Source organism: Cuculus canorus, chromosome 13 (assembly GCF_017976375.1).
Source record: "Cuculus canorus isolate bCucCan1 chromosome 13, bCucCan1.pri, whole genome shotgun sequence".
In the NCBI taxonomy this organism is placed as follows: Eukaryota; Metazoa; Chordata; class Aves; order Cuculiformes; family Cuculidae; genus Cuculus; species Cuculus canorus.
Window position 1 is genome coordinate 10,388,828 of NC_071413.1, and position 27,064 is coordinate 10,415,891.

General features: G+C 57.3%; 3 protein-coding genes across 4 annotated transcripts; 1 reads left to right on the forward strand and 2 right to left on the reverse strand.

Annotated features, from left to right (window-relative positions):
* Window positions 1–1,529: 1,529 nt before the first annotated feature.
* LOC128853450 (dynein regulatory complex subunit 4-like) lies at window positions 1,530–10,565 on the reverse strand. The gene is made up of 8 exons (XM_054078338.1): window positions 9,832–10,565; window positions 9,366–9,420; window positions 8,535–8,740; window positions 8,103–8,258; window positions 7,670–7,756; window positions 6,738–6,947; window positions 5,604–5,669; window positions 1,530–5,275 (listed from the first exon to the last, which is right to left on the reverse strand). The coding sequence occupies exons 1-8, from the start codon at window positions 9,919–9,921 to the stop codon at window positions 5,048–5,050; spliced, it is 1,098 nt and encodes a 365-aa protein (XP_053934313.1). The 5' UTR covers window positions 9,922–10,565; the 3' UTR covers window positions 1,530–5,047.
* Window positions 10,566–16,351: 5,786 nt separating this feature from the next.
* Window positions 16,352–21,292, reverse strand: LOC104068374 (C-type lectin domain family 18 member C-like). Of its 2 annotated transcripts, XM_054078900.1 has the most exons (12): window positions 20,966–21,292; window positions 20,256–20,347; window positions 19,608–19,832; window positions 19,435–19,532; window positions 18,578–18,699; window positions 18,383–18,490; window positions 17,862–17,954; window positions 17,603–17,709; window positions 17,335–17,464; window positions 17,160–17,256; window positions 16,969–17,060; window positions 16,352–16,807 (listed from the first exon to the last, which is right to left on the reverse strand). In XM_054078900.1, exons 1-12 carry the CDS (start codon window positions 21,063–21,065, stop codon window positions 16,770–16,772), a joined length of 1,302 nt encoding a protein of 433 aa, XP_053934875.1. In that variant the 5' UTR covers window positions 21,066–21,292; the 3' UTR covers window positions 16,352–16,769. The 2 variants fall into 2 exon arrangements, with proteins under 2 accessions (XP_053934875.1, XP_053934874.1); XM_054078899.1 differs by having other exon boundaries at window positions 18,383–18,699.
* A 1,481-nt stretch (window positions 21,293–22,773) lies between these two features.
* LOC104068375 (fibulin-7) lies at window positions 22,774–25,963 on the forward strand. The gene is made up of 8 exons (XM_054078976.1): window positions 22,774–22,888; window positions 23,292–23,448; window positions 23,594–23,764; window positions 23,957–24,082; window positions 24,276–24,398; window positions 24,493–24,630; window positions 24,725–24,863; window positions 25,603–25,963. The coding sequence occupies exons 1-8, from the start codon at window positions 22,817–22,819 to the stop codon at window positions 25,961–25,963; spliced, it is 1,287 nt and encodes a 428-aa protein (XP_053934951.1). The 5' UTR covers window positions 22,774–22,816.
* Window positions 25,964–27,064: the final 1,101 nt, after the last annotated feature.

The window sequence follows — 27,064 nt, forward strand, 5'->3', positions numbered from 1 at the left end:
CCAGACCCTCCAGGACACCCACAGCTCATGCCCAGCCGCTGCCAGCTCAGCTCTGCAGGGAAGCCCCAAGGCACACGATGCCTGTACGCCAGGCCATGCCTCACAAGTGGCACCGCAGCGCTGTGGGGTCCCTCCTCTCCCCAGGAGTGGGCTTGGGCCAGGCTGAGCCCCAGCTCCCTCCCTTGCCCGCGCCCCCCGGCTCCAGGGACCCTTCAGCAGCGCCCCCAGCCGCCCCGGGGCTCTTTTTCCCCCCTTCTTCCCCACCAGCCCTGGGTCTCCTGGACCCGCTCTCACCATGGTGGCTGCCGCTTGGTGTTGTGGTCTCCAGGTGAAGAACGGGTGGATGCAGTGAGACGCACGCGGCGGCCAGACACGCTCCCCAGAACGTGGGCTCGGGTGTGGGACAACGGAGTTGCCCAACTGGCCAAGGGACAAGCCCCAACGTCACCTTGACTGTGCGAGTTTGAGTTGAGAACAACTCTGCCCAGACAGACACGTCTGGCGGCGGCCTAATGCCCCGATCAGCTGAGGGACACCGAGGAGAGGCGGTGGCCTCACAGCCTGATGCTGCCTCAGCTGAGAGCTGGAAGACCCCTGGTAGCCCACAGTGTGACATCACAATAGCCCTGGCCACCAGCTAATGCTCCCATGGCAACTGACTGCATCCCACTGCTGTCCCAAACCATGGCTCCATTGCCCGGTGTGTGATGGGCCAATTACCACGTCATGGAGAGAGACATCGTTCTCGTCAGTTTTGTCCAAATCCCAGGGGCTTGGAGGTTTCCCTCAATCCAGCACACACCATGAAAATTTCACACTGTTTTTATTCCATTCCTCATTTACAAAACTCTGACCATAATCACACCAGACTTTTATTAATTGCCTGTCTATCTCATTCATTAATACTCTTATCTTTCCCTTGGTTTCCACAGATTTCATGCTGCTTTGGCAATTATCCAGCCTCCAGCAGCAGGACACTCCCTTCTTATCACTATTCCAGTTTCTCTTAAAGGGTAGAGGAATTCCCGACTTGATTTCGCTGCCTCTTTTATTCTGTCTCATTGTTTGAAAGTTTTCTATTATTTGATCGTTTGCATAAACACAGCAACAGGATCCAAACACACACAAAGCAATTGTCATTCTCTCTCTAAAACTGATTTGAGCGTTTACATAAAGGAATATACTCATTCCAGTAGATACAGTGAGCAGAGAACTGGTATTCTCAGAGATATTAATACACTCATTGTGAAATAACGAGTTGTTCTGGTGGATGGAATACTGAGGAGAAAACCCAAAGGCTGTTTGAGAAACAGTTTGCTTCGCGCAGCAGCAGGTGGGGCTGTGGGATCTCCCATCTATAGGAAGGTCTTTACTAGATCTGAAACGAAGTGATTGCTCACTGCCCAGCCTTAGGGAACTGGGATGCACGGGAGGCGCAGGCAGCGCCTCTAAGGGAGCAGAGAGCCCCAGGGTGCCCTGCTTCCCGCCCCCCTGCCCACCCCCTCCCACCTACACACTTTTTTTCCCAACCCAGGAATTCAGCCACTTTGTGAGGTCTGAAGTCCTCACCATTTACTACCATTAGTAACTACTAAAGACAAAAATTGTACACTTACACATTTTGCAGTTTGATAGATTTGCCAGAGTGTGCTAGCATATATACACCCTTTGGGCGAAGGAATATTTCCCAATCATAGAACCATAGAATGGTTTGGGTTGGAACCGGATGGGCTTTGAGGTCCCTTCCAACCGAAACCATTCTCTGATCCTATGACTCTTTATTTTGCAGAGACGCTGTACATCATTACAATTATTTTTACTTAGTGTTGAGATGGTAAATTCTGACATCTGTTACGTCTCCGTACGTCTGTTACAAAAATCTTCCCATGTAGGATTAGCATAGATTTGAGTGTACAAACCCAAGAGAACACTTTCACATCCTCAAGCATTTCACCCAACATTTCTGGCACTGTTTCAACAGCAAAATAGATGTCCTGAACTGCATGCATCACTCCAGGGCTTCTTGCTGCAGGCAGTCCCCGAGTACACCCTGAAGATCCAGGGTGCCGACATGGAAGGGCACGGGGCTGCAGGCCACCGTCCTCAGCAGAGTGCAGGTGAGGTGCCGAGCCCAGCCCTGTGCCCCAGCGGCAGGCAGGCAGAGTTGGGTCATGCTGAAGCCGCTGCCGGCTCCTGGCAGCCCCCACATGCCCGGCTGCCACAGCACCAACGCACTCCGGGTGCTTTCCGGAAGGGGGGTGAGGCTGGGATGGCAGCTCCGCCACGGCTCCTCCTGTCTTGGTGGCCCGACGTCCCACCAGGGCTCTGGTCTGTCCCACCGGGGCTCTTGTCCATCCCGCCGGCCTTGGGGCTGCGGTGCTGCCGGAGCAAGGGTGCCATCAGTGTTCCAGGGCGGCCCTCCCAGGGGGAAGGCACCTGCGCTGGCTCAGCCCAGCCAGGAAGGAGCGCCCAGTCTGACTGCAGCTCTGCGCTGGGATAGCGGCATCCGGCCTCGCCAGCTCCGTGGGAAGAGGCTGCGGCACCAGGCAGGGCAGCCTGGGCAGGGGATGGCATTTTGCACAGGGTCAGCACCCGCGGGCTCCCGGCTGAGTGGGACAGAGGAGAGCCAGGTAAGCAGCCTTGCTCGCCGTGGTGCCTCCAGCATCCCTGCTGCAGCTGTCAGCCAAGGCCCAGAACTGCTGCTGGGACGCAGCGAGAGCTTGTCCTGCTCCAGATACACAGCCTGGCGTTGCCTGGCTGGCAGCAGCCCCAGGGCAGCGGGATGCAGCCCCGCTCATGCTCCCACCCTGCCGATCACAACCTGGGGGCTCCCGGAGGGGAAGGGGCCCACCTGCACCCACCAGCTGCCTGCCCCAAGAGCTCCGGAGCACTTGCAGGGGTAACATTCACCCGCACGTGACACTGTGGGCAGGGAAGGGGACAAGGACAGGGACAGGGACAGGGCTGTTCCTCCCTGGGTCCAGGCCAGCGGTCTCTGCCGTGCAGTGGCCCACCAGGACAGACGGGGGAGTGGGGAGCCTGGCACTGCCCTAGACACACAGTCCTTCGTCCAGGCAGGAACCTTTCACTTGTTTCTGTTAGGGAGAAGCTGTTTGTTAGAGGCAGACAACCAAATTTTGAGTCAGTTGCATTCTCTCCTGCTCCCTGGGAAAGGTTCCGGCCATGGCACCAATCCCATGTTATCCGTGCAAACACCGGCTTATAGCTTCTCCAGCTGCTCCCAGAGCTGAAGCCCACAGCATGGGAAGGAGATGGGTGCCCATGTCCTGGTCCTGGGGTGCAAGAGGGTGCTGGGAACGTGGGGCTGTGCTTGCACTTCAAGGGCTCCAGAGCAGGCAGCCTGGACCCAAACTGACTCTGTTTCTGCCATATTTTTGTTAATAGGCAACGACACATCAGGCAGACTCATACACATTAAAGAAGGCACATGGCACCTCGTTCAAACACGTGTTGCCATTGTTAAAGACGCTCAGTGAAGATAATTGCCAAGATGCTTAAGCAAATAGAGTGCCATTTAGGCATCCACTTTGGAACCAAATAGCTACTCTTTCCTTTTACATCTCCTGAAATGCAGCTCTATCCCTCTGTGGTGATGATATGTACCAAAAGCATTCTCCTCAAGCTACCCGGGGATGTCGGTTGACAGTGGCTGGCCATGAGCCAGCAGTGTGCTCAGGTGGCCAAGAAGGCCAACAGCATCCTGGCTTGGATCAGCCCTGGGGTGGCCAGCAGCAGCAGGGCAGGGATTGTCCCCCTGTGCTCGGTGCTGGTGAGGCTGCACCTGGAATCCTGGGTTCGGTTTTGCCCCCTCACTACGAGAAGGACTTTGAGGGGCTGGAGTGCGTGCGGAGAAGGGAATGGAACTGGGGAAGGGGCTGGAGCCCAGGGGTTGTGGGAGCGGCTGAGGGACCCGAGGCTGTTTAGGCTGGAGAAGAGGAGGCTGAAGAGAGACCCTATCACTCTCCGCAGCTCCCAGAAAGGAGGTTGTAGTGAGGTGGGTGTTGGTCTCTTTTCCCAAGTAACAAGTGATAGGATGAAGGGAAACAGCCTCAAGTTATGGCAGAGAAGGTTTAGACTGGATATTAGGAAAAATTTCTTTACTGAAAGAATGCTGAAGATTAGAAGAGGCTGCCCAGGGCAGTGGTGGAGTCACCGTCCTTGGATGTGTTCAAAAAACATGTAGATGTGGCACTTGGGGACATGGTTTAGCAGGCACGGTGAGACTGGGCTGACATCTGGAATGGGTGATCTTAGAGGTCTTTGCCAATCTTAGTGATCCTGTGATTCTACGTGTGAATACCTCCCAGTGGCTCCTTTCTCTAGACTCTGCTGTGTTCTGTTCCCTAACAGAACCACACTTTAATTTTTGTCTTTTGATAAAGTTTCTGTAGTGTTGCAAAGGGGAGAAAAATCGGATTGCAATTTTATCCTTAATTCAGCAAGCAGGTTGAGGGAGGTTCTCGTCCTGCTCTGCTCTGCTCTGTTCTGCTCTAGTGAAGCCCGATCTGGAGTCTTGCATCCAGTTCTCGGCTCCCCCGCTCAAGAAAGAAAAAGAACTACTGGAGAGAGTCCAGTGGAGGCCACAAAGATGATGAAGGGACTGGAGCATCTCTCTTATGAGGAAAGGCTGAGTGAGCTCAGTCTGTTAGCTCAGAAAAGAGAAGACTGAGAGGGGATCTCATCAAAGCTTATTGATGAGCCCCTACTCCTACACAACATACAACGGCAGTCAGGGGAAACGCCCGTTCTCTTCCCAGAGATGGAGGTCGCTGGAGGAAACTACGAGACCAACACTGTTAAAGCTTCAAACAACATGTTTGTCGTGAAAAATAGCCTTCCTGAGGGCAGCCCAGGAGGCAGGGGAGGCTGGTCCAGTGGGTGGGATGCTGGGATGAGCCATGGTCCTTCCTGGTCCTGGTCAGCCAGCCGGCCGATGTCCAGGAGTGAGGGGGTCTGCTGGGGGCTGCTCCTGAGGAAAAGGTCCACCAGGAAGAAGAGAAGGGGTCCTCGAGGTACTCCTGAATGCTTACTGGCGTCTGCGTGATGGCACGAAGTGCAAAGGGGGCAGAGTCCAGCTCTCTGCCCGGTGCAGTTGGTCCCTTGGTGTTCGTTGGCATATGTTGGGGACAGAAACGAGTCCCGCAGGGCCCTGCCCCACCTGAGGGCTCTCCAGGGGCTTGAAGCCCAGGTTGTCCAAGGGGATGCCAAAGGCTGTCAGCTTTCCCTTGAGCACCTGCAGCATGTCGTTGTGTGCCTGTAAGGGAAGCACCTTGTGGTCAGCTCAAAGCCCAGCTGCAGCGCAGCCGCACCACGCCTGGGTACGGTCTCCCCTGCATGGTGAGGTGGGACCCCAACATGCCTTCCTTCGCAGAGCAGGCGGGGTAATCTGCAGTCTGGGCTGGGTCTTGCCCGGCACTGGGCATGAAGCAGCTCAGCTGGCCTGCTGCAAGTTCCCTTTCCTGTGCTCCATACACGTCCTGAAGCAGAACGTTCCCCTTCTGCACCCCACAAGTTGCAGCCGCCACCCAACAGCCCACAGCCCCAACCTGGGGAGGCAGGGAAGCCCCAGCCCGTTCCCTCACCTTGGTGGCTCGGGCCAGCTGGAACTGCAGCTCCTTGATGGTGGTGTCCTTGGTCTTGAGCACATCCTGCAAAGGGAGACGGCGTGTCAGGCAGTGGCTGCGCGGGCACACTGGCCACGCTGTAGGGTTAGTGCCGTGGCAGAGCGCACGGAGGATCTTCTGCGCAAAGCTGAGCTAGCTCTGAGGCCTGGCTCAAGCGGAGCAGCTGGCAGCACAGCCTGGCAGGCGGCCACCACCCTGCCCCCTTTGAGCCAGCACTGCCAGGGACAGCCAGCCCCAAGCTGGGACCTCCCAGACCAACAACACAAGTGCCAGCACAGCCCTGCCGTCATCGTCAGCCCCACTGCAATGGGGGGAGCGATGGCAGCACTGCCGTGCTGTCACAGCACCAGGAGTATTACAGGGAGAGAGGCTCCCTGGACGGTGCTGGAGGCAGCTGAGCAAAGCAATTCCAGGACCCCAGTGGCTGCGGGAGAGCTCAGTGCCTGATGCCTTTCCAGGAATGTGTGTTCCTTCCTGCTGTTGTGGCACCTGCTCATAGATGACACATCTGCTGCCCCATCCTACGACTCCAGAGCCTCAGCTGCTTCTGTGCGCACCCCCAGGGCACCCAGGCAAAAAGGTGTCCACGTGCTTCACTGCCACCCACCAGAGAGGGGACCTGGAAGGGGACAGGCTGGCATGGGATGACTGGGAGGGCACCGGGATGCTGGCTGAGCCTAGCGTGCAACCTCCATCCTCTGCATCTCAACTCAAGCCTAAGCAAGCATTGCTTCTGCCGTTACGTCTGCGGCAGGTTCCAGGAATGCAGGTCTCCAAGCCTCCATGCTGAGGCTTTCTGCATATGTATTTTTAGCACAGCAGACATTGCAGAGCCCCTGGGAGCCTGTCTATGCTGCTCAGCCTGGGGCCACGCTCCTCAAAACGGGCCCCACCTGAGGGAAAGATCAACGCCAAACTCTGACACCCACATCCTCCATTCTTGAGGGAGAGCTGGAGTGCCTGTGGCCCTGGGAGTGCTGGGAATGAGTGATATGGAAGCTACAGCCGTGTAGGATGGGGACTCCAAGGTCTGCGTTCACCCCAGAGCAGCCTCTGCCCACCAAGTGCAGCCTGCACAGGGCTCCACAGTACCTCCACCTTCCGTGAGACCGAGGAGAGAGTGCTTGGGTCAAGGTTGGAGGCTGCCAAGACCTCTTTGAGCTCCACTTCCTTTCCCTCCAGGATGCTGTGAAGTCCTCTCAGCTTGCGTTCCAGGAGCAGGTTCTTGAAGCCTGTCTTCTGCTGCACCTCCTGAATGGCTTTGGTGAACTTCTGATAGAGCTCATCCCGCTCCGCCTGCACCTGCTCCCAAAGACAGCAAGGTTTTCACACCACCTTCAGGAGCTCCTGGGCTGGTGGCCACCCAGGGACGGCAGCAAACAGGGTTGTCAGCTCAGCCCCGCCTGCTCCAGCGAGAGCCCAGCCATTCCCCACGGCATCTAATTAGGACACAATTTCCCCTCCACAGACTAGTTCTGAAAGCACTATCTTGCTGCCTTAATGACAGATCCTTCACGAGGCCTCAGATCACTGTTCATGTTCCTGGGGATTTCTACGAATTGCAAATGAGCTGTGTCCTGCCTCAGATTTATCTGAGCTCGCTGGTGGAGGAGAGCCTGAGTGTGGAAGAACTCAGTCAACAGGACTCCTCCTGAGCGGCTCCAACACGGCAAGTGGAGAGAGCGACCCCCAACAGTGGCAGAAGGAGGGAAGCAGCTGTGGCTGCGGTGGCCCGTGACAATCTCTCCCCGCAGCTCTGCCCCCAAACGCTGCACGGCCAGCCCCTCGCAGGCCAGGAGGGGACCGTCGGAGCGTGCATCACTGTTTAGCAAAGTACAAGGCCAGGCTTGTCTGCTGACCGTGGAGACGTCAAAGCGGTGAGAAGCTTTGTTGGAAGCAGCAGTTATCACACAGCTCTGGATCAGCTTCAAAAAGCCCTCGGCTAAGCGCAGACTCTCTGCTAAGCCTCTGTGCCCGAGTTTGGAGAGGGAAATGGGGTGCCCAGACCCACCCACAGCTCTCACCTTGCTGAACCTCTGCACCAGCACTTCGTGTTCCCACTGAAGGTCCTTCAGTTCCTTCTGGGTGATTTTCAGATGGCCTTTTGCATCCTGCGAGTGGGAAGGGACAGTTAAAGAGCATGGGTTTCTCTAGGAGGTGTGGGGGATGCACTCTGCCAAGGAAGGAGAGCAACCAGCCAAGAGATACAGGCAAGAAAATATAGTCAGCACACACAGCGACCCGCTTCTCCCTCTGCAGCAGGGGCTGCTCTTGCTTCTTGCTGCCAGAGCCCTAGGAGTCCCATCTGAGATCTCAGGAACACCCAGCTAAGCCGAAGATGACTCAAAGGACTTTGCGCAGTGATCTGGCCGAGCAGAGCAGCACAGGTCACTGCCGAGTGACTCCCTCCAGGAAACAGGCAGGCTGGCTTGGGAAAGGCCAGGGCTGGCCACTCACCTGGTCGTACTCACAGCGGGCCAACTTCTTCTTCAGCTCAAACGCCTGCTTCTGCGTGGACTCCAACATCTCCTTCAGCTCCTTGTTCTGGGACAGCAACTCTGCCCTCTCCTTTCTCCACTGCTTCTCTCTCATTTTCATCTTCTCCATCTCCTCCTGTTCTTGGGAACACGAGTGCCAACTCGCGGGGGCTGCCCAGCTCCCCAGAGCTTCCCACACCATCGGGACACCCTCCCACTGCAGGCCCGGCAACACACATCTCCCTGTGCTCAAAAGCACTGCTCACATAATGGTGTACAGCCCCCAGGAGACTGGCAGCAACCATATCACCACTTGGAATCTGTCCTGATGAGGGTGAAATCCTCACAGGACCTGTCCCCGGGGGAAGGATCTGCAAACCAGGCAGGCTGCAGCAGTGGGGGCAGGCAATACCTTCAGCAAGTTGATGCGCTGCAGGTTTTGGTGCTTGATATCCTCATAGTAGTTCTTGATATCATTGAAGGCCTTCTCGTGGTCCCTCATCAGCTCATTAATATGTATGTTCTTCCTCTCTTCCACCTCACACATCTCCAACTTCCCCCGTGAACAAAGCTCATCCTCCTGGATTTGCCTCTTCTCTGTGTACTTGGTCTCGATCTCTAGGGAAGTGCAGAGGAGGCTGAGTGAGCACCTCCCGGAGACCCTGTGTAATACACCCCGGCTCTGCCAGGCAGCATCAGTCTGGCCATGTGCCGCCCTGGCATCACTCGAGGACAAGAAGCTCCTTAGCACCATCCCCACAGCTGCCAGCAGTGCACAGAGCAGTTACACTGCACTCCTTACACTGGGACCATGGAGAGCAGAGCCCAGAAAGAGCATCCTTGGAAGAGGGCATGGAAATGCTCCAAGTCAGACCGTGAGACCCTGAAATGAGCCCTGAGGAGGAGACTGGAGCAAGAGCTCCTCCAGCCAGCCCACCCTGCGGCCTGGAGAAGCACGGCCAGGCAGCTGCGCTCGGCGGTACGGCCCGGAGCAGCGACAGCGCCCTGCCCACACCCTTCACCCACACTACAGGCACCCGGCCTGGTTCCGCTCGTGCGATGCTGGGGGTGTGGCAGCCCCAGAGCACAGGGTGCAAGAACTTGGGGAAAACCAGCCAGAACCTGGGCAAAACCAGCCCCCTTTTCTGCCCGAGGCTCCGTCAAGGAGCCTGGCAGTGCAGGAGAGCTCGAGAAGCCTTCCCTGGCACAGGAGCTCACACAGGAGCTGCGAGCGTGTCCTGACCTTTCACTTGTTTCTCGAAGTCCCGGCGCAGCTGGGTGATCTCCTCTTCTTGCTTCTGTTAGAGAGAAGCTGTTTGTTAGAGGCTGACAACCAAATCCTGAGGCAGTTGCATCCTGAGGGATTCCCTCCTGCTCCCTGGGAAAGGCTCCGGCCATGGCGCCAATCCCATGTTATCCGTGCAAACAGCGGCTTATAGGTTCTCCAGCTGCTCCCACAGCTCCCTGCTGCAGGAGGCAGGGTTCGCAGGAGGTACCCCAGGAATCCCTTCTCCCTGTTACTGTGCTGGCTTCCTAGTGCCCTGAGCCCACCAGTGCCTGTGGGAAACCCCATCCCACCCCATGGATTGAGCCGGGGAGGCAGGCTCCTGCTCACATGCCGGTGCTGGGAGGACTCCACCTGCAGCCCCACCACCTCCCTCTCCAACAGAGCCACCTCACGCCCAGCTCCAGCCCGGCCAGGGACGTACCATGAGCATGCTTTTCACAAGCGCCTCGTGGGCCAGCTGCTGCTCCCTCAACTTCGCTTTCAAAGTGTCCACGCCTTCCTGCAGCCTCATCTCCTGGGCCCAGTGATCCTCCTGAGCTTGCTTTATGGACAAGATGCCCTCCGCCTTCAGCTCAGTGAGGTTTTCCTGGTTTTCGTAAAGCAAGTGCCTCGTCTTCTGCTTGTAAGCCTAAAGACAAGCCACAAGAGCGGGTGAGTGGCTTCAGCACGAAGACACTCGGGGCTGGGGTATTGGTCAAGATGCTCCTGGCTTGCAATCCAGCCAGCTTCTCCTCCTCTACCCCTTTCCCTCAATCTCCTCAGAGCTGCCCAAGGCTCACCCAGAGCTCGGGGCACTCACAACACCTCCCAGCCTCCTCCCCTCGCACCTTGATCTCCGCTTTATGCCGCTTGTCCAAATCTTCCATCTCCAAGTCCTTTTTACGCAGCTCTGCTTTCTTGTCCTCCAGCTGCCGGCAGGTGATCTCCCATAAATTGTGGATCTTGTCACGCTCGAGCTGGAAATAGTTGCGCTCTTTCCGTTCCCGGTCCAGCTCCTCACGGAGACGCTCAACATGCTTCTCCAGCTGCAAAGCCAAGAGGAAGAGCCAGGTAGGGGAAGAGGTGGCCTCAAACAGACACCTCGGCAAGACACTCTTGGCAAGCCGTGTCGTAAACCTGGCAGGACACAGGGGCTTTTGCTGGGACAGAGAAGAGGAGGAGAGAAGGGGAGGAACCCTGACACATGCACGTTTGGGCTCTGTGGGGATTGCCCAGGACCTGACAGAACCTGTCAGCTTCCAGAAAATGAATAACAAAATCTTGTCCTACTGTAAGGAGCCTCCGCTCAGATATATTCTGTCTCGCAGTGCCTGGTAACATCATTCTTAGGTGCTTAAATACTGCTGAATCTTAGAACCATAGAACCAGTTATGTTGGGAAAGACCTTTGATATCATTGAGTCCGACCATAAACCTCACACTGCCAGCTCCACCACCAAAACCACATCCCTATGTGCCACACCTACACATCATTTCAATACCTCCAGGGATGGTGACTCCACCACTTCCCTGGGCATTCTCTTCCAGGGCTTGACAACTCTTTTGGTGCAGAAATATTCCCTAATTTCCAATTGAACCCTCCCGAGGTGCAACCTCAGGCCATTTCGTCCTATCACTCGCTACTTGGGAGAAGAGCCCAGCCCCCACCTCCCTATAACCTCCTTTTAGGTAGTTGTAGAGAGCAGTGAGGTCTCCCCTCAGCCTCCTCCTCTCAAGACTAAACAGCCGCAGGTCCCTCAGCCGCTCCCACAAGCCCTGGGCTCTAGACCCTGCCCCAGCTCTGTTCCCTTTTCTGGATGCGCGGCAGCCCCTCAATGTCCTTCTTGGAGTGTGGGACCCAAAACTGAACCCGGGATATCAGGTGCAGCCTCACCCGTAGGGAGTGCACAGGGACGATCCCTGCCCTGCTCCCGCTGGCCACACCATGGCTGATCCAAGCCAGGATGTTGGTTCCCACCTGGGCACATCGCTCGCACTGACCTGTGCAAGACCTTATCCCAGCAGCAAGGTCCCCCAGACCAGGACCATCTCCCCCTCTATCTATAGGACAAAACAAGGGGGACTTGGAGCAACCGAGGGGCAGTGGCTGCACATTCCTCGCTGCCCGCCCTCCCTGTTCCTACAGGAACCTCCTGCCTTCACAGCAACAAAACTGAGAGAGTAGCAGCCTGCAAAGGACAGAGCTCCAGGCTGAGCCATCACCTGGCTGAGCAGGGGTCTTGGGTCACGGAAGTTGGGGAGAAGACAGCAAGGGCACAGGGCCGGAGAACAGAGCACCCTGGACCAGGGGAACAGAGGGTGGGATGAGGGGGCTGCTCCTTCCAGGAACAGGGAGAACCCCACATACAGCCCAGGCATCAGACAGTGAATGAACACCATCACGCTCCAACAGCTGTTGTCCCTGGAGACAGGCGCCGAGCAGGGCTTCCAAGCGTTGTTCTGAAAGCAGCAATGTCCACCGGCCCAGAGGTGGGCTGGGAGACGGGGGATCTCTTACCTCCTCCTTGCTCATCTCCTTGGGGGCCGAGCTATCCAGCACTGCTGCAGCTTTACTCTCTTTTGCTTGTTTTGCAGCTTTCTTTTTGGGTGCCTAAGGAAAGAAGGCAATCCGCATGAAGTAAGCCTGTGGCTCAGGTGCTGGAGGGAGCTGTGCCGCCCCATCCCAGGCCGCGAAGCATACGTGCTCTCACGGCGGGGACAGGAGGAGAATGGTGACAGGCAGTGCTGGGTCACGGAGCCAGGGTTCCCAGGAGGATGCCTGGACGCCTCCCAGACCCTCCAGGACACCCACAGCTCATGCCCAGCCGCTGCCAGCTCAGCTCTGCAGGGAAGCCCCAAGGCACACGATGCCTGTACGCCAGGCCATGCCTCACAAGTGGCACCGCAGCGCTGTGGGGTCCCTCCTCTCCCCAGGAGTGGGCTTGGGCCAGGCTGAGCCCCAGCTCCCTCCCTTGCCCGCGCCCCCCGGCTCCAGGGACCCTTCAGCAGCGCCCCCAGCCGCCCCGGGGCTCTTTTTCCCCCCTTCTTCCCCACCAGCCCTGGGTCTCCTGGACCCGCTCTCACCATGGTGGCTGCCGCTTGGTGTTGTGGTCTCCAGGTGAAGAACGGGTGGATGCAGTGAGACGCACGCGGCGGCCAGACACGCTCCCCAGAACGTGGGCTCGGGTGTGGGACAACGGAGTTGCCCAACTGGCCAAGGGACAAGCCCCAACGTCACCTTGACTGTGCGAGTTTGAGTTGAGAACAACTCTGCCCAGACAGACACGTCTGGCGGCGGCCTAATGCCCCGATCAGCTGAGGGACACCGAGGAGAGGCGGTGGCCTCACAGCCTGATGCTGCCTCAGCTGAGAGCTGGAAGACCCCTGGTAGCCCACAGTGTGACATCACAATAGCCCTGGCCACCAGCTAATGCTCCCATGGCAACTGACTGCATCCCACTGCTGTCCCAAACCATGGCTCCATTGCCCGGTGTGTGATGGGCCAATTACCACGTCATGGAGAGAGACATCGTTCTCGTCAGTTTTGTCCAAATCCCAGGGGCTTGGAGGTTTCCCTCAATCCAGCACACACCATGAAAATTTCACACTGTTTTTATTCCATTCCTCATTTACAAAACTCTGACCATAATCACACCAGACTTTTATTAATTGCCTGTCTATCTCATTCATTAATACTCTTATCTTTCCCTTGGTTTCCACAGATTTCATGCTGCTTTGGCAATTATCCAGCCTCCAGCAGCAGGACACTCCCTTCTTATCACTATTCCAGTTTCTCTTAAAGGGTAGAGGAATTCCCGACTTGATTTCGCTGCCTCTTTTATTCTGTCTCATTGTTTGAAAGTTTTCTATTATTTGATTGTTTGCATAAACACAGCAACAGGATCCAAACACACACAAAGCAATTGTCATTCTCTCTCTGAAACAGATTTGAGCGTTTACATAAAGGAATATACTCATTCCAGTAGATACAGTGAGCAGAGAACTGGTATTCTCAGAGATATTAATACACTCATTGTGAAATAACGAGTTGTTCTGGTGGATGGAATACTGAGGAGAAAACCCAAAGGCTGTTTGAGAAACAGTTTGCTTCGCGCAGCAGCAGGTGGGGCTGTGGGATCTCCCATCTATAGGAAGGTCTTTACTAGATCTGAAACGAAGTGATTGCTCACTGCCCAGCCTTAGGGAACTGGGATGCACGGGAGGCGCAGGCAGCGCCTCTAAGGGAGCAGAGAGCCCCAGGGTGCCCTGCTTCCCGCCCCCCTGCCCACCCCCTCCCACCTACACACTTTTTTTCCCAACCCAGGAATTCAGCCACTTTGTGAGGTCTGAAGTCCTCACCATTTACTACCATTAGTAACTACTAAAGACAAAAATTGTACACTTACACATTTTGCAGTTTGATAGATTTGCCAGAGTGTGCTAGCATATATACACCCTTTGGGCGAAGGAATATTTCCCAACCATAAAACCATAGAATGGTTTGGGTTGGAACTGGATGGGCTTTGAGGTCTCTTCCAACCGAAACCATTCTCTGATCCTATGACTCTTTTATTTTGCAGAGACGCTGTACATCATTACAATTATTTTTACTTAGTGTTGAGATGGTAAATTCTGACATCTGTTACGTCTCCGTACGTCTCCGTACGTCTGTTACAAAAATCTTCCCATGTAGGATTAGCATAGATTTGAGTGTACAAACCCAAGAGAACACTTTCACATCCTCAAACATTTCACCCAACATTTCTGGCACTGTTTCAACAGCAAAATAGATGTCCTGAACTGCATGCATCATTCCAGCGCATTTATTAGCCCATAAAAAGGCATTCTGTGATCCTTTTAATCTTCTCTTCAGTAAATTCGATTTGCTGTGTATCTGCTGGAATAAACTATACAACAATTCAGTCGTCATTTAATGTTTTATACCTTGATGGCATCACAATACAATCTAGTGCTTCCTCTTTTGTTTTCCCATAGGTAGTATCTCCTCCAAATTTCATTTTTCCCAGGCTTTGTGTTTCCTGTGTCACAGTAAATCCTTGCTTCTGGTGAAATTTCAGTGACTGTTACAATATTTGTAGGAATGTTCTGTTCCCCAAAATCAGAAGCTAACTCGTTCTGCTCTTGTTCTCTGCTGCAATTACACAATTTCAACTGAACAAACCATAAATTACAAGAATTATTATTTCAAACTTGCTTCCAAAATACATGCACCATTTCTGGTGTGAAGCAGCCAAGTGTGAGTAGCTTTAAAAGTCAAAGACAAGTGATAATAAAAAATGGCAAGTGAAGGCTGGGAAGTTCCTCGGCAGCCACGTACCCAGGTCCTCTCCTTCTGCCCCACATGTTGCAATTAAAGTCTTCTTTTCCTCTTGGCCTTATTGCAGTATTCAAGGAGTGTTTTTTTTCTGTTAATTTTATGCATGTCCTTTTTATCAGCTTCTTCTCAATCCCTTCTCTTGATAGGGACACGCCCCTCCCTTTTTCCCCCCTATCTCTTATACTAGGAAGAGATTCCCAGTAAATAAATATTGAGTTATTTCCTTAGAAATCTCATGAATCTTGCTGTGTAGCTGTGGGAGAAGGAATACCACCTGCAGCTCCTAAAGTTACACTGGATGCATGAGAATCTCAACATGCAGTTGTCACAATTTTGTGTTGGCAAAGAAAAGCTTGAGAATTCAAAATCTTGATGTTCTCATCAATCAAGTGTAAGCAATCACTTTTAAAAGAAAATGCTAAAAAAAAATGGGAAAAAAACAATCTAGATGCCTCTGCTATTTAATGTTCAGTGTTGGCAGTGCACCCTGGTGTTTATACTTCCCTTGGGCAGTATTTTTGTGCAGTTTCTGGATTTGTTATAAATGACTTCAATGTGCACATAAAGAAGTGTCACCTCAGAATAACTCCGTTTGGAGACTGCCAGCAGTAGTAATGGCAGTGTAAGAAAAGAGATGAGCTGTCTGGATAAAGAAGATACTCTTTCAAGAACCTGAGGTGTAGGCAAGCACTGGAGTGATGCATGTTTTAACATCTCCTGCCTCCATCCTCATCTTCCTCAGCCTCCTTTTCCCCATCCTCCATAGGATTTTTTCTCAGGCTCCTTCCTCCATCTCCATCCTCCGTCCCCATCTTCCCGAGGCTCATTCCCCCATCTCCTGCCTCCACCTCCACCCCCATCCTCCTCAGGTTCCTTCCTCCCTCCCCATCTTCCTCAGGCTCCTGTCTCCAACTCCCTCCTGTCCCCATCCTTTGTTCCCATCTTCCTCAGACTCCTTCCCCCATCTCCAGCTCTCTCTGACCTATTGGCCCCTGTCCTCCTGGTCCACAGCTCCATTGCAGCCTGGGTTTGCCCAGAACAAGCCCAGCCTTGCTGGTGGTGATGCTGCTCCTGCCTTCCCTCCATGGAACCAGGGCTGCAGCACCAACAGCCCACACACAACACCCTGGCTGGGAATACTTTCCTTTCCACCCCAGCCCTGTGCTGGAGCAGGCTCTTTGGAAGAGAGGAAGGCAGCTGAGGGAGGGTCACTGCAGGACACCAGCATGGGGACAGCAGTAGCATGTCCCTTCCAGAGTCATCTGACACCCATCAGCACTGTGGGCACAGTCTTGTGCCCAGCACACGGCTTGGGGCTATCCTGGGGCTGGAAGAAGCAGCTCTTGGCTAATGCCATCCCTTCAGAACATCCTCAGGGTGCTGGAGACAGGGGGTCCACCAAGAGCTGAGCTGGTCCTGGCTCCTCCAGCCACAGGACCCGCTCCAGGGATGGAGCTGGAGTCACCAGCTAGCACTGGCAGGATGTAGGCCATGGCAGAGAGAGTCTGATGGGTCTGAGAAAGGAAAAGGAGACAAATGGCTCTTCCCAAGGGAGAGAGGGTCTTTATTAACCAGCCAGCAGATGGTAAGGAACCAGGTGATAGTGAGGAACTGAGTGATGATGACGGACCAGGTGATGGTGAGGAATCCATGGTGCCAGATGGCGAGTTCCCACACGGGTCGAGGCAACAACACAGTCCAGCTGCCAGTTTAGGAGAATGCTGTTGGACTCGGCTGTGGCAGGGCTATCTCCCTGCCCTGAAGGCTGTCACAGAGGAATGGTAACAAGGGAAGGTGAGGGGCAGAAGAAGACACTGTTTGAGGATGCTGATGTAAAGCGTGTGCCCCTCTCAAGGGGTCTATGGGTCCCCTCAGCCCCCCATAACCTGCGTGGTAGAGCTGGGAGGGGTTCTCTTGATGGTCCAGGCTTAGCATGGCAGTGAGGTCCTCCTGAGCCAGGGTCCAGGCTTAGCACAGCAGTGGGGTCCTCCGAGTCACAGACAGCACAGCAGCCAGCGCTGGCCGGTGCCTGGGGCTGCCAGCTCAGGGGTCCTGCTGCCACAGGGAGATGTGCTCCTGGGCTGTGCCGGGATATGGAGAATCAGTGCCCCCCGCACCCAGTAGGACCGAGGAGTCTGGGCAGGGCTTGCAGTGGGTCACAGAGCCAGCAGGGCTGGGAGATGGCACCCCAGGGCTCAGCACCTGGGGAAGGTGCCGGGAGGGTGTCCAGCCTCTTACTCACCAAACTGGCAAATGTACCGGTTTCGGGTCTTGCAGCGCTGGTCATTCCAGTTGAAGGCAGCTGACGCCTGCATTTCCACGCAGTTCCCGAACCTGTGCCCCGGCGGGAGGGCGGTGAGGCCAGCCAGTGCAGCGGCACAGCGGTGACACCATGCAGAGTTCAGGTGTTCTCCACATCCAGTGACCACTTACCCCTGATTGTCCGGTTGCCCAAAGGCGAAGCTAGTGAAGGAGGATGGCTCACCCACATCCCAGCGGAAGGAAGCCTTGGATGCCTTGTAGGTGAGACCTGGGGATGCATGAGGTGAGGTTGCACAGCCGCCTGCATTCCCAGACACCCCACACCCTGCCCGCTGCTGTCACTCACCGATCCAGAAGTTCCCAGTCTCAAAATCGGTGTCTGTGACCCTATTGCTGGTCTCCAAACGGCTGAGGTAGAAAGACAGGATGTCCTGGACTTTCTGGGTTCTGATCTGGGCCAGCATTGCACCTTTCTCCTGTGGGGAAGGGAGTGAATCAGCCCCAAACTCGTGCCCCAGACCCGCACCACCAGTGGAGAGATTCAAGAGAGGACTGCGGGCACAGGAGGCATCTTTCAGCTGTGAAGGGATGCTCAGAGCATCCCAGGGGCTCACCTGGCACTTTATTTTTGCTCTGTAGTAGGTATCGGCCTCAGGGGACACCATGAAGCAGTCACCGTCTATCTGCACGTCGCAGACGTGGAAGGGAAACTGAATCTTCACTGGGGGTACAGGCAGGCGCAGGTGGGTCCCTGTGCCAGCAGAGCCAGGCCCACAGGAGGACACTTTGCCCCACTCCAGGGGTCCCTGCCCGCAGATCCCCACTGTGACCCTGAATCATCCACCCTGGCCACGCAGGTGGGTGCAGACTCACTGCCGCACTCGGCGCCGCCGTAGCCCACATCGCAGAGGCAGGAGCACTCCTCCTTCTTGAACTTCCCATGCAGGCACTGCCCGCTGCACCTCACTGTGGGCGAGGGGCTGTGTGAGCTGCCAGGGGGTCAGCAACCCCTGCCTGCCCCACACCGGGTGCTGTGCTGAGCTGCCCACGCTGTGCTGGCCGTGCACACCCATGCACCGAGCCGGCATGGTGCTCGCACACCCTGCACCACTGTGTGTGTGTGGGCACCAAGCAGACAACAAACACTGTGCCAGCCATGTGCCTGCATTGCACTGACCCTGTGCATGCATGTGCTGCACCAATGCTGCGGACGCATGCACTGCACCAGCCATGCATATGCATGCAGGAGACCAAGCCTGTGCACCCATGAAATGCATGGCCATGCACATGCATGCACCGCATCCACCCTGTGCACGTATGCATGCACTGCACCGACCATGTGCACGCAGCTCTAGAGGTGAGGGAGGCAGGGGCTGCGTGGGTGCTCCTCACACCTTGGCAGTAGCGGCCCGTGTAGCCGGGGGGACAGATGCACTGGCAGCTGCTCATGTCAAGGCTCCCGCTGTTCCTGCAGCTCATGCGACAGGGATTCCTGGGCACCTCTGGACACAGCAGAGAGGCAGCGCAGGCATCGAGGGCTGCAGCACGGCCAGTGGCCATGCAGGGGTTGGGGGACTGCAGGGACTCACCGCAGAGCCCGCCGCTATGGTCCCAGGACTTGAAGCAGCCGGAGAGGTCAGCGGTGCAGAGGGAGCACCAGGGTCCCTGCTTGTAGGGCAGGACAGGCATTCCCGCCACTTCCCAGTTGCCCCTGGGACCACAGGGAGCAGAAGGGCTTCACACCTGCCCCGCTCTGGCCCCGCCCCCTCTGGCCCCGCCCCTCCACTAGACCCCCACCCACACGCCTAAACCACGCCCCATTCAGGTTCCGCCCACACACCTAAGCCACCTTCCTCGAATGAGGCCACACCCACTCCACAACCCACACAAGTGAAGCCATGCCCTAAAAAGGCAGACCACACCTCCTCCCTAGTGAGGCCCCGCCCACACAGTAAACTGCCTCCCTCGAGAGAGCCCCGCCCACTCCACAAGGCATCATATCAGACCCTGTTCACAAATCAGACCATGCCCCCAAAAGACCACGCCCACACACCCAGACCCTGATCTGAGACCACGCCCACAAAGTGAAGCACCGCCCCTTCCCCAGCATGACCACGCCCATATAACAAGACCATGCCCACACACCCCACCACCAGGACCTGCCCCAAGACTCCGCCCACAAACCCAAGCCCCACCCCTTGCTTAGCTAGGCTCCGCCCACACCACACCACAGTATCTGAGTCTACACACATACTGACCATGCCCCCACATTACGACCACGCCCATCAAACCCACCACGCACACTGCCAGACACCGCCCACTCTCAGGAGGCCATGCCCTCACGGGGAAGCCACGCCCCAAACCACGCCCACATATACAGACCACGCCCCCGGCCCACACATATAAAGCCAAGCTCCCCTCCCTAGCCAAGCCCAGTTAACCTTACCCCGGGGAGTAGGCACAGCTGAAGGCCTCGCTGGTGCCGTGGCTGCTAGGGCAGAGGTGCCGGCCGCAGCCCAGCTGTCCCGCTGTGGCCCACACCAGCTGCGAGAGGGCATCAGTGTCTCCCCAGGCCTCCCAGCCCCTCTGGTTTCCTTCCTCCCCCGACCGCCCACTCACCTGGGTGTAATGGTGACAGGTGGCATTGCCAGCGCAGCGCCCTGTCCTGTAGTCGTAGCGTCGGCCCTCGGCAAACCAGCGCTCCAGCACAGCTGCGAAGCCCCCACCACCCGCCGGCAGCAGGGCCTCGCTCCAGCCCAGCTGCAGGGCTCGTGGGTCAGCGGGGGTCTCCAGGCAGCTGGCTGCCCGTGCCCCTGCCAGCCGCCCCAGCTCCTCACTCCACTCCTGTGGGGAGCGGCCGGTGCTGTGGGATATGCAGGGGTGCTGGGGGGATGCTGGGGGATAGTGGGGAATCACCCTAGAGGTGATTGGGGGCCACCAAGGACATCATTCCAGGGGGACATCAGAGGGCTGACATGAGAGATGCAGCCGGAGACCCTAAGGGACCAGCCCTGCCCTTGGTGTGCACAGGGGTGTGGCGATCCAGGGTCATTGAAGGCCATCACAGGAAACGGGGGTCTCCTGTGAGGGTCCTCAAGGGACCTGTGCCCGTTGGCACGTCCTCCCCAGGAGCCCCACCCCTGACAGCTCTTCTGCTTTGTTAGTTTGTTAGTAACAAACCATGATGTGCAACCATGGGCTGCCCAGCTCCCTGGGCATGGGGTGGGAGGTGAATGGTGGGGGCTATGGGACACAGAGGGGGCTCACCAGTTTCTGCATGTTGGCGGCAGGGGGCTGCACTTTGCTCCTCAGCTTGTTGTGCAGTGAGAGCACCAGGAAGGTCTCCTTCATGCTGAGAGCTTGGGGGGGGGGGAAGAAGAGCTGGGGCTGGGGCCAATGGGGCTGGGGTATGTAGGTGTCTTCCCCATATCCCGTCTGCAGCCGCGGATACGGGGAAGGCACCCGGGTCTCCATGGAGACTCAAGGGGAGAGAAGAAAGAGCTTCTGGGCTAGGAGCACAAAAGGGTCAGGGGCCAGGGGGGTCTGGCTCACTGAGACCCTGTCTTGCATGGGTTGTCTGCGACCACCAGGAATGTACCCGTTCCCCACCCCCATCTCTGTCCTGCGAGCACCCAGACCCCACAGGGCTGGCCTCATTGCTAGCCCCCAACACCAGCCCTAGGACCCCATCCCATCACCAACTCCAGAGCCACCTCCAGCTTCATCCCACCACCAACCCCACACTCGCCTCCCAGACCCCTACCATCACCAGCTCCATTCCATCATCAGCTCCAGACCTCCCACATCCCCTTCCCATCCCCATTACCCACTGAGACCCCGGTTCCAATTCCCAGGCGCCCATCACCTTCCCAGCCCCCTGCCTGCTTGGTCTGCCCCCAGGGGATGGTGCTTAGGGTGCTCCACTTTCCCCCCAGCCCTCCCACCAGCAGCAGACCCCCAGCCCCTCTTCTGATTACCTCCTGGAGCCAGCGTGGAAAACTTCTCTGGAGGATCTGAACGTGTCTCACCCACTCTCCACGCCAGGAGGTTGCAAACAAGCAGCACCAAGAACTTCATACAGGTGGCTGGGCTGGGGGGAAACCAGACCCCCAAAGCTCTGGAGAGAGAATTTGAGAGAGACGAGACACCCCGCAGCAGCCCTGGTGTCGGGGTGAGTTCAGCTGTGCGCTCCTGCGTGCTTGTGCATGCTTGTGTGTGCTTGGTTGCAGGATTTGATCCTATTCAGAACTCCAGACAGGCACCACTGGTCAGCTCGAACAAAAGCTTGACGGGTGAGCAATAGCTCTGTCAAAACAGTTGCTCGCTGGTGCGAACACAGCCAACAGCTCCCGGGGCCCCGGCTGCAGCCCTGCTGGGATGCCCAGCAGTGGGGTTGGCCCCCCGTGCTCTGCCCAGCCCTGCTGCCGAGCCAGGGTCAGGATGGGAAAGCAGGCAGAAGCAGGGGTCCCGAGAGGGACCCTCTTTGGGGTGTTGGGAGATTGGATCCCAAGGGGCTATGGGGGCAGCTAAGGGGGACCCCCGCTGCCGGCTTTTCTCCTGTCCCATGAATAAAACATGCTGAGGAGGTAACACACACCACCGCGGGCACGAAGCCAAATACCTTCTCCAGTGAGCTGGGCAGCATGGATACAGAGTGGGAGGATATGACGGCGGGGGGGCAGCAGTAGGAGAGATGCTGGGCTGAGGGGGGACATGTCTCAGCAAGCACTCGGGGTTGGGTGGATGTCTTGGAGCCCACACCTCTCAGGGGGCTCAGCAGCACCCTGATGGCTCTGCCCCAGTGCCAGTGCTGGGGGGCTGGGAGTGCTCCCCAGGCACAGGACAAATGTCTGGGATTCAAACTTCCTGGCTCAGGGGTGTCTGGGGGACAGGCACCACTGCCATGCTCTTTCCTCTGGGCTCCCACAGGCAGGAGGAACTAGGATCATCCACCGTCTCTAGCTATCAGGGCTGAACTGGACATCCAGCTCTGAAAACCTTCGGTTCCATCACACTGAGCCTAACCCTAACCCTGGACTGAACCGTGGCCCTAATGCTAATGTCAACTCCAACTCTTCTCCCAAACCCTCCTGCTTGTACTGGCCTAAACCCTTGGGAAGAGACCTAACACTGATCTTAATCCTAACACAAACCCTGACATTAGCAGCTGCCATGAGCCCAAAGCTAACCTCAATCCTAACCCTAACATTAATCCTGCCCCTAATGCTAACCTGCACCCCCACTCTAGGCTGCAGCAGAGCCCTGGGATCCTCTTCTAAGCTTCAGGTGTGGCTTAGCTCGCTCCAGTAAAGTCATGCCAAGGCTGCTGAGCTGGTGCTGTTCCTGGGCTGCCCTTTGCAGCAGTCCCAGCCCCACGAAGAGACAGATCCCAGTGCTGAATCCAAATCCATCCCTTCTCCCAGGACACTTTCCCACTCTTAGCAAATGCATAGGATTAGCCACATCCAGCACCCTCACGTGTCGAGGAGCCCTGGAGCTGTGGCTGGCTGTGGGGGGAGCCCGGCACCTCTGGTACTGCGGTGAGAGCTGTGACAGCCACTGCCTGGCCAGCCACTGCTGGCCCTGTGACATGAAAGGCCCCAAAACCTCTGATGTGCAGAGAGGGAAGGGAAGGGGAGGCTGGCGCCAGTGCCAAGGGGAAACTTTCCTACAGCTCGGCCTCAGCCAGAGGAAAAACCAACAAACACATAGGCATGCGCTGCGGATAAATTCTGGCAAGCGCAGGAGCACGGCTGCAAGCTAGCAGGGCAGAAGAGGGGTGCCAGTGTCTCATCCCTGCAGCCTCCGTGGCCGGAGCCAGCCCCGGCATGATGTTCCCCATCCCACTGCCAGCCTGGTTGGCCCTGGGCATCCTGCATCTGCCCCTCGGCAGCACCCAGGTAAGGATCCCTTGTGCCTGCTCTCCAACGCCCTTGCAGACCCCCCTTTGGCATCCCAGTGCCTCGTCACCGCCTGAGGGTGGGGGGTACGGCAGGGCCACAGCACCTGAAGGGCTGCCCAGGACCGGGGGAACAGTCATGGGGCTTTTCCCCTGCAGAAGTGAAATGATGTTAAACTCACTCGGCGCATCTGAGCTGCCTCTCAGCATCCCAGTGCTGGGGCAGGACTGGGCAGAGGGGCTGAGGCTGGAGCAGATACAGAAGCGGGGGCAGATGGGGAGGAAGGGGCTTCACCCAGTACAGGGGATCCAAACCAACCCCAGATAACTGCCAGCTTGGGAGGGTTGCGGTACGGTGCCAGGGGAGCCCGTCAGGTGACGGAGATGTCCTCGCATCCCTCCAGGAATGTGTGAGCCAGCAGCAAGCACTCGGGGTGGTGCGGCAGATGCAGAAGCTGCTGGCAGCACAGGAAGCTGCCCACCTGCGGGGCACGCGTGGTCTCCGGCAGCAGCTCTCCATGCTCCAGAGCCGCCTCCAGAGACAAGCCACCAAACGCAACGGTATCACTGGGCCACAGCCGTGCGGGTGACACCCACACTGGGCTGGCTCAGACCCCCTGACCCCCAGCGAGCAACCTCCTTGCTGGGGCTGGGGTCGGCTCCATCCTAGTGACATCTGTCCTCCCCCATATCTGTCTGTCCACAGAGACCTGTCTTCAGCCAGTGGTGCCCCTGAATGGGCGGATGCTGGGACGCAGTGTACGGGTGGGCCATGACGTTCACTTCATCTGTGATGCTGGCTTCCATCTGGTGGGCTCGGAGACACGGACCTGCCGGCAGGACCGCACATGGAGCGGCACCCAGCCCTTCTGCAGAAGTGAAGTGGAGTGGGGTTGGGGCACTAGATCAGACCTTCCCGGGAACTCGAGCCACCGGGATTCCATGGCATTGCTCCCCTGGCTGCAGGGAGAGCAGCCCAGAGGCTGCGGCAATGGGCACTGAGGCTGGGCAGTGGGATGGGGTGAGGATGGCCTTCTCCACCTGCCATTCATAAGCTCCTTCTCCCCAGGTATTGATGACTGCTCCAGCAACCCCTGTGCCAATGGTGGGACCTGCATCGATGGCAACCAGAGCTACACATGCCTCTGCCCGCGGGGCTGGTCAGGCCCCAGCTGCCAGAGCCCCATCTCTGCCTGTAGGTGCCTGGATTCGAGCTGTGGAGGACAGGGATGGTCATGGGCACAGAACACAGATATGCTGCACCCACCTCCCTGTACTCTCTCAGGATCTCAGCCCCCACCCATCTCCCCGTGGTCCCCTGGAACCCCAGCCCCCCACCATGTCCCCATGCCCCTCACCCTGGCAGTGACACCCTCTCCCCTCCACAGACTGGGTGACGCTGAGCAACACCTCCTTCAGCCGCCAGCCCCGCTGTGCCGAGGGCCACCAGGGCTCCCGGCGCTGCAGCTGTGATTCCGGTTTCCAGATGCGAGCTGGCAGTATGTGCCATGGTAAAAGGGGGGTGAAGATGGTGGGGAGGAGGAGAAATCGAGGCTTGGTGGTGATGGGATGGACTCCTGTTCATGCCCCACTCTGTCCCCCCAGATGTGGACGAGTGCCAGCTCTTCCAGTCCAACCCCCAGACCCGGATTTGCCTTCATGACTGCCTCAACCTCCCCGGCTCCTACCGCTGCCTCTGCCCCTCTGGTTACCTGCTCCACGCCGACCGCAACACCTGCGAGGGTAAGAGCAACGGGTGCAGGGCAGGAAGCATCCCAGGGGACCAGGGGTGTGGAGCAGCGGGGAGAGTCCGGCTCACCCCATGCCACCGCCACAGATGTGAACGAGTGTGCTGGGAAGCAGCACAACTGCACCCAGGGTGACCTCTGCATCAACACCTTCGGGGGTTACCGCTGTGTGCGCCCCAAGTGCCCCCCACCGCGCCACAACACCAGCTATGTCAAGACCTCAACCTTGTGAGTTCTGCGCGTGGCTTGGCCTGCGTCGTGCCCTCTCCTCTAGGCAATGGGTTCCACATGTGCCACAGGGACTGTCTGGTGTCACCTAGGGGCAGCAGGGAAAGTGCCAGCCAAATTGCCACATGGGGTGTGCTTAGCACACTCCCTGATGCATCTTGCCAAGAGCCTTGGGATGCTAGTGCCTCGGGGTGCAGGTGGGACCACTCCAATACATGGTGGCTTTTCCAGGATCCTAGTTCCCTGGGGCCCCAGCCTGGGGGGAACAACACTGTCTCCCCTCTGCTGCCCGTCCTTACGGTGTTGTTGGCTGCCATCCAGCAGGAAAATACCCCCGGTCCTGCTTGTGAGACTCAAGTGCTTTGTGGTTGAGTATAAGCAACCCAAGTGGAGGAGCATCCCTGCTCTGGACAAGGGATGTTCCTCCGTGGAAGGCACATTTGAGCCTGGCTACATCCCTAACCTCCAGCTGGAACTGTGGTACCCCTGGTGCCAGCTTCGGAGCATGACCGAGAGCTGCATCCCTGCAAGGCAGGGCACTTGCCTGGCAGAGGCAGGGACAGGACAGAGACTGGATGCCAGAGGCTGGATTTGTTTGACCTGGGTTCCTCTGCCACTGGACTGGCAGAGGGGCTGAAATGCTGCCTGCAGCACAGGCTAGGCTTGTTTGCAAGGATGTAGGCAGCTCCCCGAGAGCCAAACCATGGTGCTGAGTGGTGGTACCATTCTCTCTTGGCAGCCAGTGTGAGAGGAATCCCTGCCCCATGGAAAGCCGAGCCTGCCGCCTGGCCGCTACCTCCATCTCCTTCCACTACCTGCCACTCCAGGCCAACCGCACTGTGCCTCATGTCCTTTTCAAGATGTCCACCACCCGCTTTGTGGGAGACAGTCTGCGCTTTGCCATCATGGGTGGCCGGGGCCAGGGCATCTTCATTGTGCGACGCACCGACCGGCAGACAGGAGAGCTGGTGCTCACCAGCCCTTTGGCAGGTCCAGCCACATTGGAGGTGGAGCTGGAGATGAGTGAGTTCTCTCGCAAGATCCTCCTTGGAAAGCACATCTTCAAGGTCACAGTCTTTGTGTCTCCATATGAGTTTTGATCACCTTTGGAGGCTGGTGTGTGGCCAAGCCATGGTCTCTCTTGGGGAGTGATAGAGCGGATTCAACTCAGTGGTTCCAGTTCTGGTCCCACTGAAGATATCCCTCTCCCATAATGCTTGCTCATGCCTTTTAGGGCAAAGCCACCGCAGCAGAAATGGTGCCTGTCGCAAAGGCTGCAAGGAAAGCCCTGCAGGCAATGGGGGGCAGCCTGGGGGTGCCTGCCTCTGCCAGCCTCTCTCCTCTCTGCCCGTGCGGCACACAGAGGGGCATGGCAGACTGAACCAATAGCATGCGCTCAGCTCCTCGTATCTTGTAGCTTCTAATAAAAGAAAAGTGGCTGTAGGATGGGTGTCCATGCTTCGTGCTGGCTGTGGGGGAGCAGCCCCGTGCTCCCCGGGCAAGGCTTCTTGGGCGACCTGGAGGCTGTGGTCATGGCGGTGTCCCCTTGCAGAGCTCAAGGTGCCAGTAAGGCTGTGAAGCCCACTCAGGATCACTGCTCTTGAGGGCCATGCTGAAGAGTCCCTCAGCGCAGGACTGGTAGATGGACTGAGCATGCACCTCAAGCCCCTTTGGTGGTGCCAGGGAAGGGCAGGGGGTGTCCCCAGCACCAGCTGAGCAGGGGACAATGACTGGGGGCCATGCTTCCTCGTGGCCAGCTCTGACAGGAGCTGACAGCACAGGTAGTCCAAGCTGCAGCTCTGCAGCTTGCCAGGCACTCAAGCTGTCACCATGCTCCTGATTTGAGGAGGTTGAGCAGCAAGCGCAAAAGAGGTGCAGCCCCTCCAGCTACTTGGGCACCTCTGCCACTGCCAGCAGAGCCCGACCCCTGCACAAGGAGAGCCGTCAGCAGCCGGAGGTCAAAAAGGTGACGGGGGCCTTTGGGAACAGCAAGTGGAGGACTCCCTTCCCTCGGCACACAGAAGCCTTCATAGGTGTGTCCGGCCAGCGCGTGCCAGTGCCCCTCGCACAAAGCAGCCACTGTGTGCAGAACGCAGGCAGCTCATAAAGCCCTTCTTATGCAGCAGCTGCCGGCTCTGCCGCTGGCTCCAGGGCCAGGTACGGCTGCTTTGCTGGAGGCGGGAAAGAAGCCTCCCTGGGGG

What these genes read in the sequence shown, in the direction of transcription:
- LOC104068375 (XM_054078976.1), top strand. Translation starts at nt 22,817, where the DNA reads ATGATGTTCCCCATCCCACTGCCAGCCTGGTTGGCCCTGGGCATCCTG. An exon ending in CCAGAGCCCCATCTCTGCCT is followed by an intron (nt 24,083 to 24,275) that starts GTAGGTGCCTGG and finishes TCCCCTCCACAG; the next exon opens with ACTGGGTGACGCTGAGCAAC. An exon ending in TATGTCAAGACCTCAACCTT is followed by an intron (nt 24,864 to 25,602) that starts GTGAGTTCTGCG and finishes CTCTCTTGGCAG; the next exon opens with CCAGTGTGAGAGGAATCCCT.
- LOC128853450 (XM_054078338.1), bottom strand. Translation starts at nt 9,921, where the DNA reads ATGAGGCTGCAGGAAGGCGTGGACACTTTGAAAGCGAAGTTGAGGGAG. An exon ending in TTGTGAAAAGCATGCTCATG is followed by an intron (nt 9,421 to 9,831) that starts GTACGTCCCTGG and finishes TCTCTCTAACAG; the next exon opens with AAGCAAGAAGAGGAGATCAC. An exon ending in AGCGCATCAACTTGCTGAAG is followed by an intron (nt 8,259 to 8,534) that starts GTATTGCCTGCC and finishes TCCCAAGAACAG; the next exon opens with GAGGAGATGGAGAAGATGAA.
- LOC104068374 (XM_054078899.1), bottom strand. Translation starts at nt 21,065, where the DNA reads ATGAAGTTCTTGGTGCTGCTTGTTTGCAACCTCCTGGCGTGGAGAGTG. An exon ending in CCGCCAACATGCAGAAACTG is followed by an intron (nt 19,833 to 20,255) that starts GTGAGCCCCCTC and finishes CGCTCCCCACAG; the next exon opens with GAGTGGAGTGAGGAGCTGGG. An exon ending in CCTGTCACCATTACACCCAG is followed by an intron (nt 19,533 to 19,607) that starts GTGAGTGGGCGG and finishes GCCCTCTCGCAG; the next exon opens with CTGGTGTGGGCCACAGCGGG.